At 34.0% G+C, this 18,659-nt stretch overlaps 2 protein-coding genes across 2 annotated transcripts; both read right to left on the bottom strand.

The window, feature by feature from the left end:
- Positions 1-769: 769 nt before the first annotated feature.
- On the bottom strand, positions 770-2,320 carry LOC141486536 (uncharacterized). The gene has a single exon (XM_074184661.1). The coding sequence runs from the start codon at positions 2,318-2,320 to the stop codon at positions 770-772; it is 1,551 nt and encodes a 516-aa protein (XP_074040762.1).
- Positions 2,321-2,374: 54 nt separating this feature from the next.
- On the bottom strand, positions 2,375-8,428 carry LOC141486535 (uncharacterized). The gene is made up of 4 exons (XM_074184660.1): positions 8,232-8,428; positions 5,831-6,063; positions 3,822-5,144; positions 2,375-3,435 (listed from the first exon to the last, which is right to left on the bottom strand). Exons 1-4 carry the CDS (start codon positions 8,426-8,428, stop codon positions 2,375-2,377), a joined length of 2,814 nt encoding a protein of 937 aa, XP_074040761.1.
- Positions 8,429-18,659: the final 10,231 nt, after the last annotated feature.

Raw genomic sequence — 18,659 nt, 5'->3', positions numbered from 1 at the left:
AGCATGATTTTTTTGAAAATTTCACGTCTCACATTTCCTTACCTGTTCTATCGATCTAAAATATTTTCAGCATTGCGGCGTTGCCTCTTCTAGAATTATATTGGGCTCCTGGACCTTCTTACCTTATCTCCAAAATTCAATCTATTCCCTATCTCTTACCATTTACGAGATTCCCATGCATAGAATTGAAAGTAATATTATGCAACAAACTACTGTATAGTTTGTTTGTGTATATAACATATGCTGTCTAAATGACAGGAAGAATAATTCAGGAGAGATTCGTATTTTGAAAATGAGCTTTATAGCTATATCTACTTCTTCATCATCAAACAAAAAAAATTATAAAAATTTTCGAAGAAAGGAAGAAGAAATTGCAATGAAAACAATTCTCAAAAATAAGTAGATCATACACAGATATGTCTTTCTCACACCTACTGGAAGAAAAAAACCCATTCAAAACAATTACTCTCATATGAACATTGAATCATACGAAAATCATTGAGTTTGTACTACAAACATTTGTTATATGATTGAGACTGTTTTTGAATTACCTGCAAATTATTATTTATTCCGGGTCGAAGAACGAAATTTTATATTCTTTTAGAAAAGTCAGACAAAAACTTAATTTTTTTTTCAACAACTTATATTTTCACATCAACCTTGATCACTACTAACAAATGTCAACTGAAAACGATATACAGGGTGTAATCAGATAACAATGATAAATCTATAACATTCTCCCCCTTAGTAATTGAATAACAAATTACTACTATTTTATAACATCTAAAATGATGAGTCTTGAAACTGGTCGTCGAAAAATCGTGCCACTACTATTCTTCACATCGACGATCCTGATTTTACCATCTTTGGCAGGATAAACTTCGTTGATAATACCTCTCTGCCAAATATTTCTGGGTCCATTTGGATCTTCCATTAAAACAACATCTCCTACACTGACAGATTTTGAATCACCATGCCATTTTGATCTCCTGATCAAACTTGGCAAATACTCCTTTTTCCATCTGAACCAGAATAAATCAGATAATTTCTGTGCAGCACGCCAACTGGACATCAAATTCATATCGCTGGTTTCGGTACAGGAGAGTGCAGCATACGACGGACCGATGAGAAAGTGATTAGGAGTCAATGCCTCTGCATCTTCAGAGTCCAACGAAACATATGTTAAAGGCCTAGAATTTAAAATATTTTCGCATTCAATCAAAAAAGTTCTCAGAATATGTTCTGGATAGTACTTTGATTTTAAAATTTCTTTTAAAACCTTTTTTATACTTTGAATAAGTCGTTCCCAACATCCTCCCATGTGAGGTGCTAGAGGAGGATTGAAAACCCATTTAATTTTTTTCATTGCACAAAATCGTAGTATTTCATCCTGGTTCAACTTCTTCAGTTCTTGAGATATTTCCTTTTCAGCTCCTATAAAGTTTTTTCCATTATCACTATATAATTCCTCAGGAAATCCTCTCCGACATCCAAACTGACGAAGTACATTGATAAATGAATTCGTACTCAAATCATGTGCTATTTCAAGATGAATAGCTCGAGTGACCATACAGGTGAAAATAACACCATATCTTTTTTCTCGGCTCCTCTTGACTGATACTTCTAAAGGTCTGAAATAGTCAACGCCTGTTTTAATGAAGGCCCTGATTGTGGGCTCAATCCTGCAAGGGGGTAGTTGTCCCATCATTGGGATTCTCGGTAAAGCTCTTTGATTTTTACAATGTTGACAGCTGTTCCAAGCACTTCTTACCGCTTGCCTCATTCTTAATATCCAAAATCTCATTCGCAGATTATTCACTACCATTTCTTGACCATGGTGGTGAACCATTTCATGATAATGTTGGATCAGAAGTTTAGTTATTCTGTGGTTAGGATCTAAAACTATAGGACGTTTTGCAGAGTCGGTCAACTGAATTGACTGGTCCAGTCTTCCACTGAGTCGTATGAGTCCATCATCCTCAGAATAACTACAAGAAAGAGTGTAAAGTCGACTTTTACTTCTGATGGGCATTTTATTTCTAAGAAATGTCATCTCTTCATTGAATGAATCCAACTGAATTTTTCTGAAAAGATGAACTTCAGCTTTGCAAATTTCCTCTGCAGTTAATTCGGACATGAATTTACTGCGATTCTTAATAATTTCATAAAACCTAATGACATAGGCTGTATCACGTAACAATCTCTTCCATTTAGAGAACCTATTCGGGTCAGGCACTATGAGATTATCTTGAATGAAATGATAGAATACAAATTCGCAAGGTTTTTCTTCCAGATGATCAATATTTACTTCCCTTTCCATTTTTTCTTTTGGCCACTGATCTGGTGATAATATCAAGAAATCTGGTCCGGTAATTCATCTCCGGATATTTTCGCTAAACGTAATTTTTTCCAATCTCTTCGTAGCTTCATCAGCCACATTTTCTTTGGAATTGATGTATTTCCATTCTGAAGAATTCGTCAAGTCCTGTATTTCTTCTAGTCTCTGGGCAACAAAAACTTTGAATCTTCTAGCTTCAGACCGTATCCAATACAAAACCGTTTTCGAGTCGCTCCAGTACCAAATAGCTGAAATTTCCATGTCTAAGGTGTTCTTCAAGAAATGTCCTAGGCGCGCTCCCATCAGTGCAGCTTGTAACTCTAACCTAGGAATGGAAAGAGGTTTTAAAGGTGCCACTCGTGTCTTAGCAGTGATAAAACTTGTCTCAACTTTCTCTCCTTGTTGAATTCTTAAGTAGGCTACAGCTGCGTAACATTTTTCAGAGGCATCGCAGAATATGTGGAGTTGAATTTCACTTTTTTGTCTATCCAAAGTGAAGTATTTTCTGTGAATCTTGAAATTGTGGATAGTTTTCAAATCTGCAATCCACAGTTGCCACTTTTCCTCCATACAATCTGAAATTTCATCATCCCAGCCAGTTTGACTTCTCCAGATGTCCTGTAGTAAAATCTTCCCTTGAATTAAAAAATTTGCCAGAAATCCTAATGGATCAAAGATGGACATCAAAACTTCCAAGATTTCCCTTTTTGTTGGTCGTCTTAGGTGTTCCAAAATATCGCTGTCAATTTTCTGAAATTTTGTTTGAAAGCTGAACGTGTCATCATGAGGATTCCAAAAAACTCCTGAAATTCTTTCCAATACGAATTCTCCACTCTTTTCCATATTCTTTCCACCTGAAGCTGAGAGTGAAACATCAATACATTGGCTGATTTTTTCATGATTCGTGATCCAGTTACAAATGACAAAACCTCCTGCTTTGTGTACATGAATCACATCCTTAATAGGACTTATTGACTCTTCGAGTGTGTCTGCCGATCGCAAATAATCATCCATATAGTATTGTTGTATGATGGCAGTTACTGCTTCTGGAAATTCTTCTCTGAAGTCTTCGGCATTTCTGTTTTTAGCCTCCTGGGCTAAGCAAGGTCCACAGGTCGATCCAAAAAATACGACAACAATTTCATATGTATCAGGTTCAATTCGTCGATCTTTGCCTCTCCATAATATTTCATGCAGAACAATCTTCCGGTCTTACTTTAACTTGCAAAAACTTTTTTTATATCAGCAGTGAATGCATATTTTTTAATTCTAAAATTCAACAGAATATCATTCATGGAGTTATACAAATCGGGACCTGTCAATAAATTATCATTGAGGCTCACACCGTAACTTCTGACTGAAGCATCAAAGACAATTCTTAATTCATTTGGTTTGTTTACATTTGTTACCCCGAAATGTGGCAAATACCATGTTTTCTCATTCACAATATTTGCCTCTTTTTTTGTCAACTTCTTGATATAACCTTTCTTCTCCATGTCTTGAATTTTTTCGCAATATATTTCACCGTACTTCTCATCTCTATCCATTTTTCGTTCAATATAGTTCAGTCTTTTTAGTGCATTTGTTCTGCTTTCAGGAAGAACAATGTCATCTTTTTTCCATAGAAGTCCTGTTTCAAATCTCTCTCCACTTCGTTTCATTGTTGTGTCCAAAATATGCTGTGCTCTCTTATCTTCAATCGACAAAACTTTATCAGACATACTTTGAACAGTTTCCAATTTCCAATTTTCTTTAACCATTTCGTGTAGAATATCCAAATCATCCTTCTCATTTCGGAGATCGTGGGTACTGATATGACAGACGATATGTTCATTTCTACTGGAGACATCCAAATTTCCATGAATTACACATCCCAATAATGTTTTACTCAGGGCGGGTCCATTCCATGGTCCAGAAATGAGTTTTCTGTTAACTAGAAGTGGCCAATTATCTTGTCCGATGAGTATTCTGGGTTGAGCATCTTTCAACGGTGAAATCTTGTCCTGGATGTATGGATACTTCATCCTGATTTTATCGAAATCTACTGTCTGCGAGGGAAGAGAAAGTTTCGTTGTTCGTACATGGCGCATCTGAAAATTGGGACCATTGTCTTTGGAACTAATAGTAAGTGAAACAACTTTAGAATCATTTTGTTGATGAAACAAATCGTCATTAGTCCATTGTAGAGAAAGACTTTGTATGGGACAGTCAAGACCAAGATAATTGGCAAATTCTTCATCTATTAAAGAAATTGTTGATGCGTCATCCAAAAGTGCATAAGTTTCGGCTGTTTTGTTTCGACAAGTGACAACTACCGGTGAAATTTTTAGTAGAACGGATTTATTATTGAAAACGTGAGAATTTGTTCCAACAATGGCAGAGTCATCAACATTATTGGCTTCATTAATAGTCTGAGGAACGTCTTTATGTAATAACTTATGATGAAACTTTGGACATTGTTGGACTCCACATACCTTTCGTTTTCTGCATTGCTTTAGATTATGATAAAAACTCAAACAAGAGAAGCATATCTTATTTTCCGTTATTATTGACCACCTACCATCTACTGGCATTGACTTGAATTCAGAACACTCTGTAAGATGATGTACATTTTCCTTACAGCAAATACAAGATTTTTTGCTCGTTGCTAAAGTAACTCCTTTTTTGACATATTTTGATTTTGACGTATTTTCTTGAATGTCATATTTTGGAATTTGAATTTGACTAGCCGCATTTGCCTTTTCATCAAGCCACTTTCCTAATTCTACTAGTTTGAATCGTGGTTTTACTAACTTAGAAAAGTGTTCTACCCATGATAGCTGATATGAGAGTTTGGTAATTTACTCATTATTTCATTCACTAGAATTAAATTATGTAAATGTTCTTCCTCATTGAGCGATTCTATAGTAGCTACAAAATTTTTGATTTCATCACAAAACTCTATGAATAACTCAAGCTTTTCTTCTCTCACGGGTGGAAATTTCTTCATTTTCTCTAACAACATCATCATTATATGATCTGGCCGACCAAAACGATTTTTCAGTAAATCAATAACTTTGTCAACATTTTGTGGCATTATTAAAAGGGATTGAACAATTTTTTTGGCATTTCCTTTTAGGCACTTCTGTAGTCTAGATTGACTTTCCTCGTTTGAAAATCCACAAATAGCGTTAGAATTATTATAATGATAAATAAAATTGGGCCATTCACTTGGATTTCCGTCAAAAATTGGAAGTTCTCGTGGCAGAGATTGCCTTGTTAATATTTTTGTCATCTGAGGAAGAGTCATTTGATACATATTATTATGAAAGAAAGGGGTAGAATATTTTTCAGGACTATTTTTAGAATGAGAATCTCTTACCAATTCATCTTCTTTCACCATGAATATCGAATGCTTATCCTCACCGTCATGCCCGTTTGTCCATGGAGGTTTACCGTCGATCCAATCTTCCACGTTAGGCTTTTGGGACTAATGCATTGACATTGACTCACTTTCATCGCTATTCTCTTCAATTTCTGCTACTTTCAGGGCTAGTTCTAGATCTATAAGCTCTTTTTCTAATGTTTTCTTCTTTATTGCCGTTTCGATTTCCAATTTCTTCAGTCTTGAAGTTCGACTACTCCTACTGCTTCCTTTTAGTTTGGAAGGAGATTTTCTGATTGCTCCTTGACCTTCAACTACTGTCACGACTACTTCAGATTTAGCCTGTGCTTCTCTTTCTTTTCTTTCAATCTTTGACTGTACCTCAGGTTTTGAACAGATTTGCTTGCATTCGTGCTATCCATGGTGTTGTTTCTTTGCATATCGCGAAGGACCATATGTTTTTGAATTACATGCAAATTATTATTTATTCCGGGTCGAAGAACGAAATTTTGTATTCTTTTAGAAAAGTCAGACGTCTTTCAAAAACTTTATTTTTTTTTTCAACAACTTATATTTTCACATCAACCTTGATCACTACTAACAAATGTCAACTAAAAACGATATACAGGGTGTAATCAGATAACAATGATAAATCTATAACAGAGACAAATATCATTTCTTGGAACGCAACACTACGTAATAATAATGATAATAATAATAGCCTTTATTGTCCAACAGTTTCCCATTTACAGGACAATATTAAAGAATAACAAAACATAAAATGGTGTTTATGAGTGAATTAATAATGATATCTAGTAGATTAAATAATAATTAAAATAACATATCAAAAATTAACGAAATATAGATATAACAATGCTGTTTAACTTTTCATCACCGAGATGAGTTCCTTAATGGAACACGAATGAATGTCAATTCGATTGCTAATTTTATTGAATTCACTACACATTATATAAAATGGAGATTTCAATTGCATATTTGTTCTTATTCTTGGCAGTTTTAAAGTTGCATGATTTCGAGTCTGCTCAGCCTGATATTAATCAGGCTGAGCAGACTGGGAGAGTCAATAAGGCCATTCAAGATTTTATACAAAAATATAATAAATGCGCAATTTCTTCTGCACTCTAAGCTGTCAATATTGACCCTCATGCATAATTTCTCATTGTTTGTTCCCCTTTCAGGATATGTACCATCTATTTTGAAGATGAGAAATTTCAAAAATCTTTTTTGAACGCCCTCAATGGCTGCTTTATGACACTCGTAAAAAGGGGACCAGACAATACTAGCATATTCAAGTTTTGATCGTACATTAGAAAAATACAGTAGTTTCAATGCTTTGATGTTGGTGAAATTTCTACAATTTCTCATTATGAAACCGTATGTCTTCAGTGCTTGAGAGACTTTTAAGGTTGTGTTTTCTATGAAGTTCAACTCTTTGTCAAAAATAACACCTAAATCCTTGATTTTGGTACATCGTTCCAGTTGAGTATTCTCAACTTTGTAAGAATAGTGTATTGATGTAATTTTTCTAGTATAACTCAGGACTTTGCATTTTCTAACGTTGAGACATAACTTGTTGATATTGCACCAATTTTGAATATAATCCAGTTGTTTCTGCAGATTTAAGCAGTCATTCGTATCATTCACAAAAGAAAAAATCTTCAAATCATCAGCAAAGCACAACCTTTCACATATTAAATTGTTACATAGATCATTCACAAATATTAAAAATAGAAGTGGTCCCAAATTTGATCCTTGAGGAACGCCAGATGGTGCTAGGTAAATGTCGGAATTGAATCCGTTATATGAAACATACTGCTTTCTGTTTGATAAATGAGATTATTTAAAATCTCTTGCATTTTCAGTAAAGCCAATTGCACTCAATTTATTTAATAGAATGGTGTGATCCACTCTGTCGAATGCTTTTGCAAAATCTGTATAGATGACATCTACTTGACTATGGTCATCTAGCGCCTCTGCGATATATTGAGTGATAAATATCAGATTTGACACTGTTGAGCGATTATTGACAAATCCATGCTGATTTTGAGATATCATATTTCGAATACAGGAATATATACGATTATACAAAATGATTTCAAAAACTTTTGCAAAGTTACAGAGCAATGAAATACCTCTATAGTTTTCGATTTTATCTTTATCGCCATTCTTGAATATCATTTTGTCCTTCATTTTCTTCAGAGCACTTACAACCTCACCTTCTTCAATTGGATAGAAATTAATACAAACGTGATTCTGGTCATTATATTTGGCAATTGTATTCCGTTCTGGAGGTTGAAAAACGCTACTAATGAATGAAAGAGTATCGATATACGAGAAAAGTTTTGGACCTAACAAAGACGCAAGACCATTTTTCAGTTCACGAATATGATTGCCTCCTTATTTGGCGAAAATCTCTGTCCCCTGAGTGCAGTTTTCAGATGACTGAACAAAAAGAAGTCGCTCGGGGCTAGATCTGGTGTGTGAGGCGGATGGTCAAGCAGTTCAAACCGTAATTTGTGGATTTTTGCCATGGCAACCTCTAAAGTGTGAGACGGTGCGTTGTCTTGGTGAAACAGTATTTTCTTTTTCAGCGAATGTGGCGGTTTTTCCGGAATTTCTGCCTTCAGCTTGTCAAGTAACGATGGGTAATATGCTCCTGTAATGTTCTTCTTCTTATTGAGAATAATCGATAGAAATAACTCCATGACTATTCCAAAAAACAGTCGTCATCCTCAGCCGAAAAAACAGCTTTTGCTATTTTTTGGACAGTGGTTCAATCATCATGCGTAACATGCGCAACACTTTAGCTACGATAGAAAATATATACGATTGTACGAAACATCCTATTGATAAGGCCGCATACAACTACTATAAGCAAAAGTACTCGCAATCTATGATTCGAACAAAAAAAATGAATTTAGCAATTTCATGCAAAACTCAAACCAATAAATCTAGAGATAGCTGGAAACTCATTAATTATGAGAGGAATTTAGGTAAAAATAACTTCAAGACCACTTGTGTAAAACCAGACACATTTATAGATTTTTTTACCACTGTGGCTGACAACGTGATAAACTCTCTACAGCCCTCGAATATGGAAGCTACTGACTTCCTTATACATGTTCCACATGTATATGCAATCTGTTCTTTGAAGTAAACTAGAAGTTTCGACATTTATGACCTAAACAGTATATAATAATTAAAAAGTCAATAGAATTTTTAATCCCCCCTATGACAATTTTGATAAATGCATGTTACAGTGAAGGAGTGTTTCCTGATGCACTGAAAATGCACTAAAAAAAGGCAACGAAAAATTACCTGTTAACAACAGTGTTTTCCAAAATCATAGAGATAATTTTGAAACAAAGATTAATTAAATATTTAGAGAAATAGTCTCTCCTACACGAAAATCAGTTCGGATTCAGGAGGAGTTGTTCAACAATTGATGCTATCTGTAGGATTGTACAGAACATTGTAAAGGGCCTTGAGCTTGGTAAACATTCCCGCACATTGTGATTCATGCAAAGAAGACCCTTTCAGACACAAACTGAAAGAAAATCCTCCTGAAACAGCTACTTTCATATAAACATTGAATTACACGAAAGAAAAAAAAATCTTTCGAAAGAAATACTTCTATATGCACACTGAATTATACAGAAGATACTTTTCTCTACTCAGTTTGTATTTCTTCGCATGATCTACACATCCATGTATAGAGTTACTTATTTTCAAATTGATTACTTTGTTTCTTTCTTTGGAAGATTCCCCCATCCTTTTTTTGTATCAAGATGGAGTAGCAGAAAGCCAAAAACTTTCTTTCTCAAAACTTAATCACTCCTTAAAATATAACCACTCCAATTCAAGCTTATGCATAATTTTCAAAGCATTATTTGCCTATGATATGTTGCGCCCTTTTTAAACATACAACTAACTGAATGAAATATAAACATATACCTAGTTTATAGAAAAAAAAACACTTCTACCGAATATGAAGAAATGTAGTTTGATAAAGTGTGTATGTCTGGCATTCCAATTCATCAGATTATATAAAAAAAACTAAAGGACACTCCACAACAAAATACAGAGGGAAGAAAACAAATTCAGAATGGTAGTTCCAGGAAACAAATTGAAATATTGAAGGAAAATTACGCTTAGGAGAAGCAAACTGCAATACATCAACTGTCATTTTAATGAATGATTTGATTCGACTTGGTGGTAGAACTAAACTTCGAATTTACAGAATTTTCCAGAATTAACGAAGAACCCAGTTATTTCAGATGACAACCATTTTGTACCAAAACTGTTTCTCCATTTCTATTACATGAACTTATCATAGTAGCACAAAAATAGTACTAAATGACATGTGTTTGAATAATCCAAGCGAAAAAAGCAATAAAGCAACTTCAAGATACTGTTCTATCTGTAGTATAGGAAGATACATGCCAAAGAGTACTACAAATGGGCCCGTTATCAGAATTTAGATTTGTAATCCAACTACACAAATAGCCTTCATTCATGTTGATTTGGAATATTTTGGTCCATACGAGTCAACCATTGAACATAGTCAACACCCATTCTGCTTTATTTGCAGCAAGGAAATTCATTTTTCGAAAAGGACAATCAAAATTATCATCAGTCATGATGGAAAAAATTTTCACTCTGCAGACAAAGAGCTAAAAAAGTCAATTGAAAACATTGACCACACGATGATAAATAAACATTTATTTGCACAATAAATCAAATGGCAGTTCATCCCTGCAGCGATTCAGTGAGAACAGCTCCAGGAATCTAAAGTACTGTTGTTGTTGAATACTGCTGAGTATCTGAGATATTGAAGTTTGAGAGGGAAATCCTAGATTGAGGATTGAATTCCAAATTTCTATACAAAAATATATTTTTATGTTTCCATTGGAGTATCCTATATGAATTATTGTTATGCTCAACTGTTATCACTCATTTTCAACAATTTCCTTATTAGCCCGTATCTTACTTCTATCACTCAATTTCAAAATAGAATACAATATCGCAGAGCTTGAATAGCATCATAAGAATAAACCGTAGGCAAGTGACTTCCATTCAGCAATACATAATGCGCATTTTGTGGTAAATTCATTTAATGATTCATTTAAAATGTATTTTCATTGGTTGTCAATAAGTGACAATTGACTAAAACTAAATCCTCACAATGGAGTTAGAGCCCATTAGGTATGTTTTTCTTTAGGTATCATACCAAGTAGTCGTTAATATAATAATTAAAAATTAACACAATAACAAGTACTGAGACCCTATTCATTGCTACTCATTCAATGACCACTATGAAATAATCTGACTTAGCAAGGAACTAGTTTGAAGGTGTCAAACAAATATATAGACGGGCCAGATTCAGATGAAAAAATGTACTGAATTATTCTAATAGTACATTTATATTATTATACTGTTTTCGTTAACAATCATATCGAATGAAGGTAATTATGAGCTTGGGGATCCAGATACCTGACTTCTCTTGTTTTTGACAAGCTCATTGATGTCAGGTATCATTATTGTTGTGATTATTTCAAGAATTGTTTGGAGATGTTCATTCGTAAGTCTTGTGTGATGTTTGTTCTTATTTATTTTCATGATGGAAAACATGTGCTCACATAAATAAGTACTATCAACCATGCACATAATACGTGCTGCATGTTTTTTCAATTCCTGGTGGTTATCCAAACTTTTGAAATATTGTGTATGGAAAGTAAGAGCGTAAACCTCTTAAAATTTTTCTTTCAGAATACTATCCGATTGAAGATCAATCAACACCATTTGCGAATGAACTGGTGACAGTGAAGCTTCAACATTGAATGGATGGAACCTGTCAATGGATTGCACTTTAATAGTTCTTCAATTATTTCAAAGTTACTGGTAGTACCTCGTATAAAAACAGCAAGTTGAGCTGTATCAACAGTATCAGTGCTCTCGTCAACAGCCAGTAAAAATTTTGTGTATTTCTTAATTTTCTTCTTCAGTTGAAGAACCAAATTTTGAGATGAATCATTTATTCTGGAAGCAGCGAAATATTTTGAATTATTGACTTTTGAAATGAAAATGAATTATGAGCAAGTTCCAACATACAGTCTTTAATAAAATCACCATCAGTGAAAGGTTTTGATCTCTCTGTGGTTTCTAATGCGATAATAAAACTTGATTTCAGGGCATCTTTGCTTTCAGTATTAGCTTCAGTAAACATCGATTGTTGACCTTGAAACTCTTATGTCCTTATTTTTCCGTGCAATAATCTAATTTTGATTTATGATTCGTATCATAGTGTCTCTTCAAGTAAAACTCCTTAAAAACAGCAACTGTTTGATTGCAAATCACACAGTGGTTTATCTTTCCATTTCATGAAATATGCAATTTCACATTCAGACTGAAAAACTCTGCACTCACTATCAACTTTACGTTATTGTGAAATTATGCCAAAATCGTAACAATTATGAAACTCGACACAACAATTATGGATATCGCACGCGCAATACTCAAACAAATGCACAATACTTTCACAATCACTAGACTTCACAATTACTACTCCGCAGTACAAGTAGAATCCTTCTCCTACCGTATCGCTCCGATTACTCGACTCAGCAGATTCACGTCGTGCCGACGCACTCCTTTTACATCGATAAGGCAGATTTTAGACTAGATTCGAAGCGCGATGATTATATTGTTTTCAACAAAAATAAAAGGTTATTTTCGCTTGTTGCTTGTTGTTATGTTAATGATGTATGGTTTTTTTCTTTTTTTTTTTCTGAGTAACTTTATTTTTGAGTAACTTGTGTGTGTAACTTGTATTCTAAGTAACTCATATATATGAAATGTCCGGTGTACTGGCCAGAAAAAGCTATTATGTAATTAATCTGCTACCGCTTGAGGTTAATAACAGAGATATCATGCACTGTAGTACATCTGATCTCCGGCGATTTCCCAAATGTATATCTACCTTGTTACTAATTGTATTGTATGTGTGGGAAATAAAGACCTATTATTATTATTATTATTATTCATTTGATTTTCAGGGTACAAACAAAATTGAGTTCGACAAAACTGTATTGAAACTTTACAAATTTTTGTTTTATATCTGAAACACACATATAGATTTGAGGTGATGTCTGCTATCAATGTGAAATTGCTTGAGAATAACAAATTCTCACGGTGAAATGAAGAAATATATTGTGCCTTATAACGAAATTGTTGATGACATCAAATTCTTCTCTGAGAAAACCTAACCAACGGTGCAGAATAATTTATAGATAGCTGAGGAGGAGTGGCTCTTTTCAGTTTCCTCTGAAATCTAAAAGTTAAGCAGCAAATTGAACTGTATAAGTGCTACAGTATAATTTACTGTGAATGAGAAAACTGTGCTGAGTAAGCCCTGATTGATGACAAAAAACCCCGCAGCGGAAAAAACTGGTCTTCTTTGCTGAGAACATTTGGCCAGATATAATAGTTTTGTTCTGTTCTTTTCGTTGGATGATCTCAAATGTAATTCAAAACAAGTGTTTGTCACTTGTTTTCCTTTCTTTTCCACGGCATCACAAGATATCACCATCAGAATTAGGTTGATCTGAAAAGAAAAAAAACATTAGCACACATTTTATTTCATATATTATTATAACCCGAGCAACTGTTATCAATTAAATGACCAACAAACTTGCTGAAAATGTGTGGAATAAGATAACTCATTGGTAGGAACAGTGCAGTAGAATATATCAAAAATTCTGAATTGCAAGCTAATGGCTGTTGGCTAATGGCTGTTGGCTAATGGCTAATGGCTTCTCTCAGAGTATGGAAAAACTGCAATGCCATTCCGTAGAGATGTAGAGAGCATATTTTTTTCAAATATTTCAGAAAATATTTAATTCCTGATAAGGACGATGGTGTAGTATACTAAATTTAAAAAATTTTCAATGATGAAGTAATAGTATGATGAAATAATATTCTAATGATACAGTGATACAGATAAATGGGACGTGTTTTTTTAATATTTTGCGAGGAAAATTTGAACATTTTTGAAATTTTGAAAATAAAAATAATGATGAAATAGTATATACAGAAAAAATTAAAAAATTCATAGTCTAAACATTTGATACTACCACAGAAAGTCTTCCTTCATTTGAATATAATTGACAATATTTCTATTCGCTTTTGATTTTTTCATATTACGGTAGAAGTGAAAAAAGAGATGATTTATTTATTTACTCAAAATTTGGGATACAAACAGGTAAATACCCATAAAAGCATCCACTGATAGTAGTGGTTACAGATATACACGGTGTCAACAGATATAAGAAAAAATAAAAATTAATGAATCAATAAATTTTGTACATACTAACCAATTATTTTTGCTATGTGTTGAATATTCTTTTCATCGTTATTTTGAAGGAATTAATCGTAATAGAGAAATCATTTACATTACTACAATATTTGTTGAAAGAATCACACATTCTAGTAATTGGGGAGTTTTTGCCCAAATTTGTGTTGAAATTTGGACTGACAAGTAGTTTTCTGTTTCTAGTGTTCCTATGAGGAACGTGACAAAAAATCATTGATACTAGATTGGGTGAGTTATAACAGTTTGTCATGATTGTATAAATGAAAAATAAGTCGGTTATTATTCTTCGTTGTTCTAGAAGCTGTAATTTGTAGTGAGATGGAATTTCGCTAACGCCAAGTGTTACATAAGTCTTCGTTATTTCAAAATGCAAGAACCTTACAAATCTTTTCTGGAGTCTTTCTAATCGTAATTTATGTGGATTATAATGTGGGCTCCATATGACCCTTACGAAATTAAGTTTACTATAAACAAATGCATAGTAAATAGATTTGATTGCTGCCTCGTTGTTGAAGTCTTCGCATATTCTACAGAAAAATCCCAAGGTTTTGCTGCAGAAATTTATTACATAATCCAAATGGGGATTGAAAGTCATTTTTGTATTAAAATAGATTCCAAGATCTTTAATTTGGTCTACTCTGTTAATACTATTATTGCCCAGGGAGTATTGAAAATGTATCGGTATGTTATTTTTGCAAAATAATATACATGTACATTTATCAATACTGAGATTCAATTTATTGAGGTAACAATATTCTAAAAAACCATTGAGGATTTCCTGAATCTTTGAGCAATCTCTAATCGTCGTTACTTTTCTGAATATTTTTCAGTCATCAGCACATAATAGTACTTGTGAATGCTTGAAGCAATGATAATTGATAATACATCTGAGAGATCCTATTAGTTTCAGCTCACTTCCTCTGATTTCATGTCCCCGTCCTCAGAACAGTACCCGGCACAATGAAAGAGGATCAAGTGTACTATCTTGCCAACGAAAAAAACTCATTTATCAAAACTCACACTGAAAATAATTATACAAATCATATTCAAGGCAGATAGTTAATTCTTTAAAAAAAACAAAAGTAAATCGTGATTTTGAAATCACAGATAAACTCTTGGTCGGAAAAAAGAATTGTAGAAATATAGATTGGAAAAGTAATGGAGAGGATTTCAACTCCAGTTATACGAAACACAACGTTTCAATTCCGATATTGTTACGCCCTACCACATATCACATCTCTACGAATTCTGTAATGGAATTGAATCAGATGTCATTCACTGGATTGCTATACAATCTATTCTTATAAATGCGAGAATCACTCAACACTCATTCATCTCTGTTTATAGATACTGGTAAATCCTAGGTAGCTAAAATTTGGTTCATAGGTACTTCTCAGGTTTTAGATGCGCACTCAGGAAGGATTTTCGAATATTACAACTGTGGCGTCCCCGTGGGGGTAAATGGAGCGCGTTTACTTATGGAAATTACATTTTCATCACTGTTTCATTGTACTACTATGTTTTCGGAGGCTAAAATTTTGTATATGGGTGCGTTTTATATTGTCGATGTGCAATAAGAAAGGATTTTCAAATATTCCAACTGGGGCGCCCCCCCTGGAGAGATAAAGGGTCGCATTTACATATGAAAATTACCTTATCATCTATGTTCCTCCATACCGCTATATTTTCAGAGGCTGAATTTTGTATGTATGTCCGTTTTTTGTTGTAGATGTGCAATAAAAAAGGATTTTCAAATATGTCAACGGAGGCGCCAACCGCGAAAAAAAAAGGGGCGTTCATAAAATGAAGTTACTTTTTCATTATTGTTTCTCCATATCGGTATACTCACGGAGGCTGAAATTCTATATGCAGGTTCGTTTTATATTGTAGATGTTCAATAAGAAAATTTTTTTGAATATTCAAACTGGTGCGCCAGCCGTTTAGGAAAAACTCGCGTTCTCGTCAAACTAAATTTTATTTCTATCAGTGAATATTACTGGAGTTTTTTCCCAACACTAAATCGTTATTTTCAACACCTCGACAAGTGTTTCTATCACCAAGTGATCATCTTCAAAGAGGAAGATTGAAACTGTTCCTATTGGTCAATCGAATAAGAAGCGAGAATAGGGCCGTGACGTCACCACCCTACCGCATTTCGATATTAAATAATTAATTACGAGAAAACTACGGTACTCAGAGAGATGAAACAAAGTGCACTGTTTTTCAATTTAAAATTTCTATCAAGTGAACTATAAACCAAAAATCATGAAACAAGCCCATTGAAGATATCAGCACAATCAGATATAGTTCAAGTAAACGATATAGTGCACCCTACCTTCCAGCAGTCTCCCTTCAATAAAATAGTTAGGGAGTATTTCCATCGATTGACAATAAGTGACAATTGAATGAAACTGAATAATCACAATCTAGTCAGAGCTCATCATAAACATATGTTTTTCTTTAGGTATCATAACAAGAAGTCGTTAATATAACAATTAAGAACTAACACAATAACAAGTACTGAGACCCTATTCAAGGGCACAGTTTCAGCAACCTCTAGATTATGTAACCTTGAATAGGGAAACGCTGGTCGATAGACAGTGTTTTAATTCTGGTGTGGAGTCTTCATTAAATTAATTTCCCTCCAGACATTCTCATCAAGCTTTTGGATTCAGAATCGTATTGTAATACAGAGGTGTGCGGAAAAAGTAAAGAGTGTGGCTCTTTAAAGGCAGGGACACATATACGCGGTGGCGGTAGCGGTAGCGGTGGAGTACGCGGTGGCGTTCAGACATGTACAATCAAATATGCCGTTGCACACTTGTCGTAACATGTCTACGGCCAGAGCGGTACGGCAGCGTTCTAATGCGCGGTGGCGCGCATTAGAACGCGAAACCGGAATTTTTTGGAAATCATATTGCCTTAACTGCAATTTTAATTGTATCGATGAGAAACTTCTACAGATTAGTCAGAATGAAATCCCAAACAGAATGAGTGAAAAAAAAATTTACACCAAAAAAAATTGTTGGATCAAATTTTCAACAAAAATCAAAAATAAAAAAAAATTGTTCGAAAAATTAAAAAAAAAAAATTTTAATTCTTCTTTTATTTCTGATAAACACCCTATGATTAGTTTTCAAAATAGATTATAGGGTGGTCCGAACAAGAATTATAAACGTCAAATTTTCATGATTTTTCGATATTTGTTGAATAACTCTGAAATTTTATATAAAACCAAAATCTATTCCATTTCTTATTTGAAAGGTGGCATTAAAAGGTTTAATTTGATACCGGTTTGAAGTCAATAGCTTCAGTTTTAAGAGAGTTATGCTCATTTTTGTGGAGTGCTAAAATAGATGTAGAATAAAAAATAAACTTTGAAGATACTATTTTATAACACAGGCCTATTTTATTGCATTCTACAGAAAAATTACAAATTATCAGTCATCTACCAATAAGTTCATTGCTTCCTCTGATAATTCCAGGTGTTTCTTCTCCTTCAGTATTCTCCTACTTGTGATTGCGGGATCAGAATTGGCGAGCAGATAATGTAATATGTCTTCACAATTGTCTTTTCTTGATGTTTTCCTCGCATGGTAAAGCCTTGTGTTTCTGAAGTCCTTGTTTCCTGCTTCCAATGCTTCTTCTGATAGTTGGCCAATGGGGACCAAAAATGAACGAATTATTTCAGCTCCATGAATAAGAACCTTGTGGACAGTTGGTGGCATATAATGCCACGAATATTTCTTTACATAGAGACCAGCAGTTTCTTTTCCGTACTTCGAGAACTTATCGCAGTCTATCTTATATCCAGAAGTTATAGCTTGAAGAATACTAGAAAACCTTCTTATAAGTTCGGTATCTACTCCTGTGGCCAGAGCGGTTTTCTCAGGATCACTAAAGAATTTTCTTGCTGTGTTACCATCATTAGTTGTTCCACTTCCTTGTTTCACAACATCAACAGTTATTTGGAGCTGATCTTTCAGATTTTGTTGAACTTCCTTTTTTCTTTGATCTCTAATAATCTTCTCATCTTCACTGACCTTAGTTCTCTTTGTTTCCCCTGCTTTGCGCACAGTGATTTGATAAGCAATGCTCAGTAGGGTTTCCGTAAATCTTATTCTAGAATGTAATCTTGATAATCCAAATCTATATGCTTTCTGATTGGGTGTCCTTTTAACAATTCTGTCCAACTGATTCATTTCACTGGGCTTTGCGTGGCAAATGTAACACGTTGCTGCAGACTTGTTATCAGATAAAGCATTACAGACTTTTCCATCAACCATTGTTTCCTCCAGTTTATGTTCTACTTTAAATTGTAATCCGCTTATGTTGATAATCGTTTCGTGTATATTATTTATTTGTTCTTTCATGAGATCGTCCTGTTGCTTTGTATACTCTCCAGTCTCCTTAGCATATTCAAACTTGATTGGTCTGCAATATCTGGTTGATGATGGTGTTGGATTCTCCCATACTTGTTCTTTATTGCATGAAAGAACTAAAGGAACCATAGATATACTGAACAAGCTACTATCAGTTGCTGTATTGTCAGTAAAGTTTTGTTTATA

This window comes from Leptinotarsa decemlineata, unplaced genomic scaffold (genome assembly GCF_025532065.1).
Source record: "Leptinotarsa decemlineata unplaced genomic scaffold, Ldec_3_MD MMD2_tig00026358_RagTag_RagTag, whole genome shotgun sequence".
In the NCBI taxonomy this organism is placed as follows: Eukaryota; Metazoa; Arthropoda; class Insecta; order Coleoptera; family Chrysomelidae; genus Leptinotarsa; species Leptinotarsa decemlineata.
Note: the sequence above shows the minus strand (reverse complement) of the source record. Positions and strands in the feature narration are given on the sequence as shown.

Excerpts from the sequence above, each read along its gene's own strand:
- LOC141486536 (XM_074184661.1), bottom strand. The coding sequence starts at position 2,320 with ATGGAAAGGGAAGTAAATATTGATCATCTGGAAGAAAAACCTTGCGAA.
- LOC141486535 (XM_074184660.1), bottom strand. The coding sequence starts at position 8,428 with ATGGAGTTATTTCTATCGATTATTCTCAATAAGAAGAAGAACATTACA. Across the intron at positions 6,064-8,231 it reads GCAAAAATCCACAAATTACG|AAAAGAAAGAGAAGCACAGG; the intron begins GTTTGAACTGCT and ends AAAGATTGAAAG. Across the intron at positions 3,436-3,821 it reads TCAAGACATGGAGAAGAAAG|CCCAGGAGGCTAAAAACAGA; the intron begins GTTATATCAAGA and ends GACCTTGCTTAG.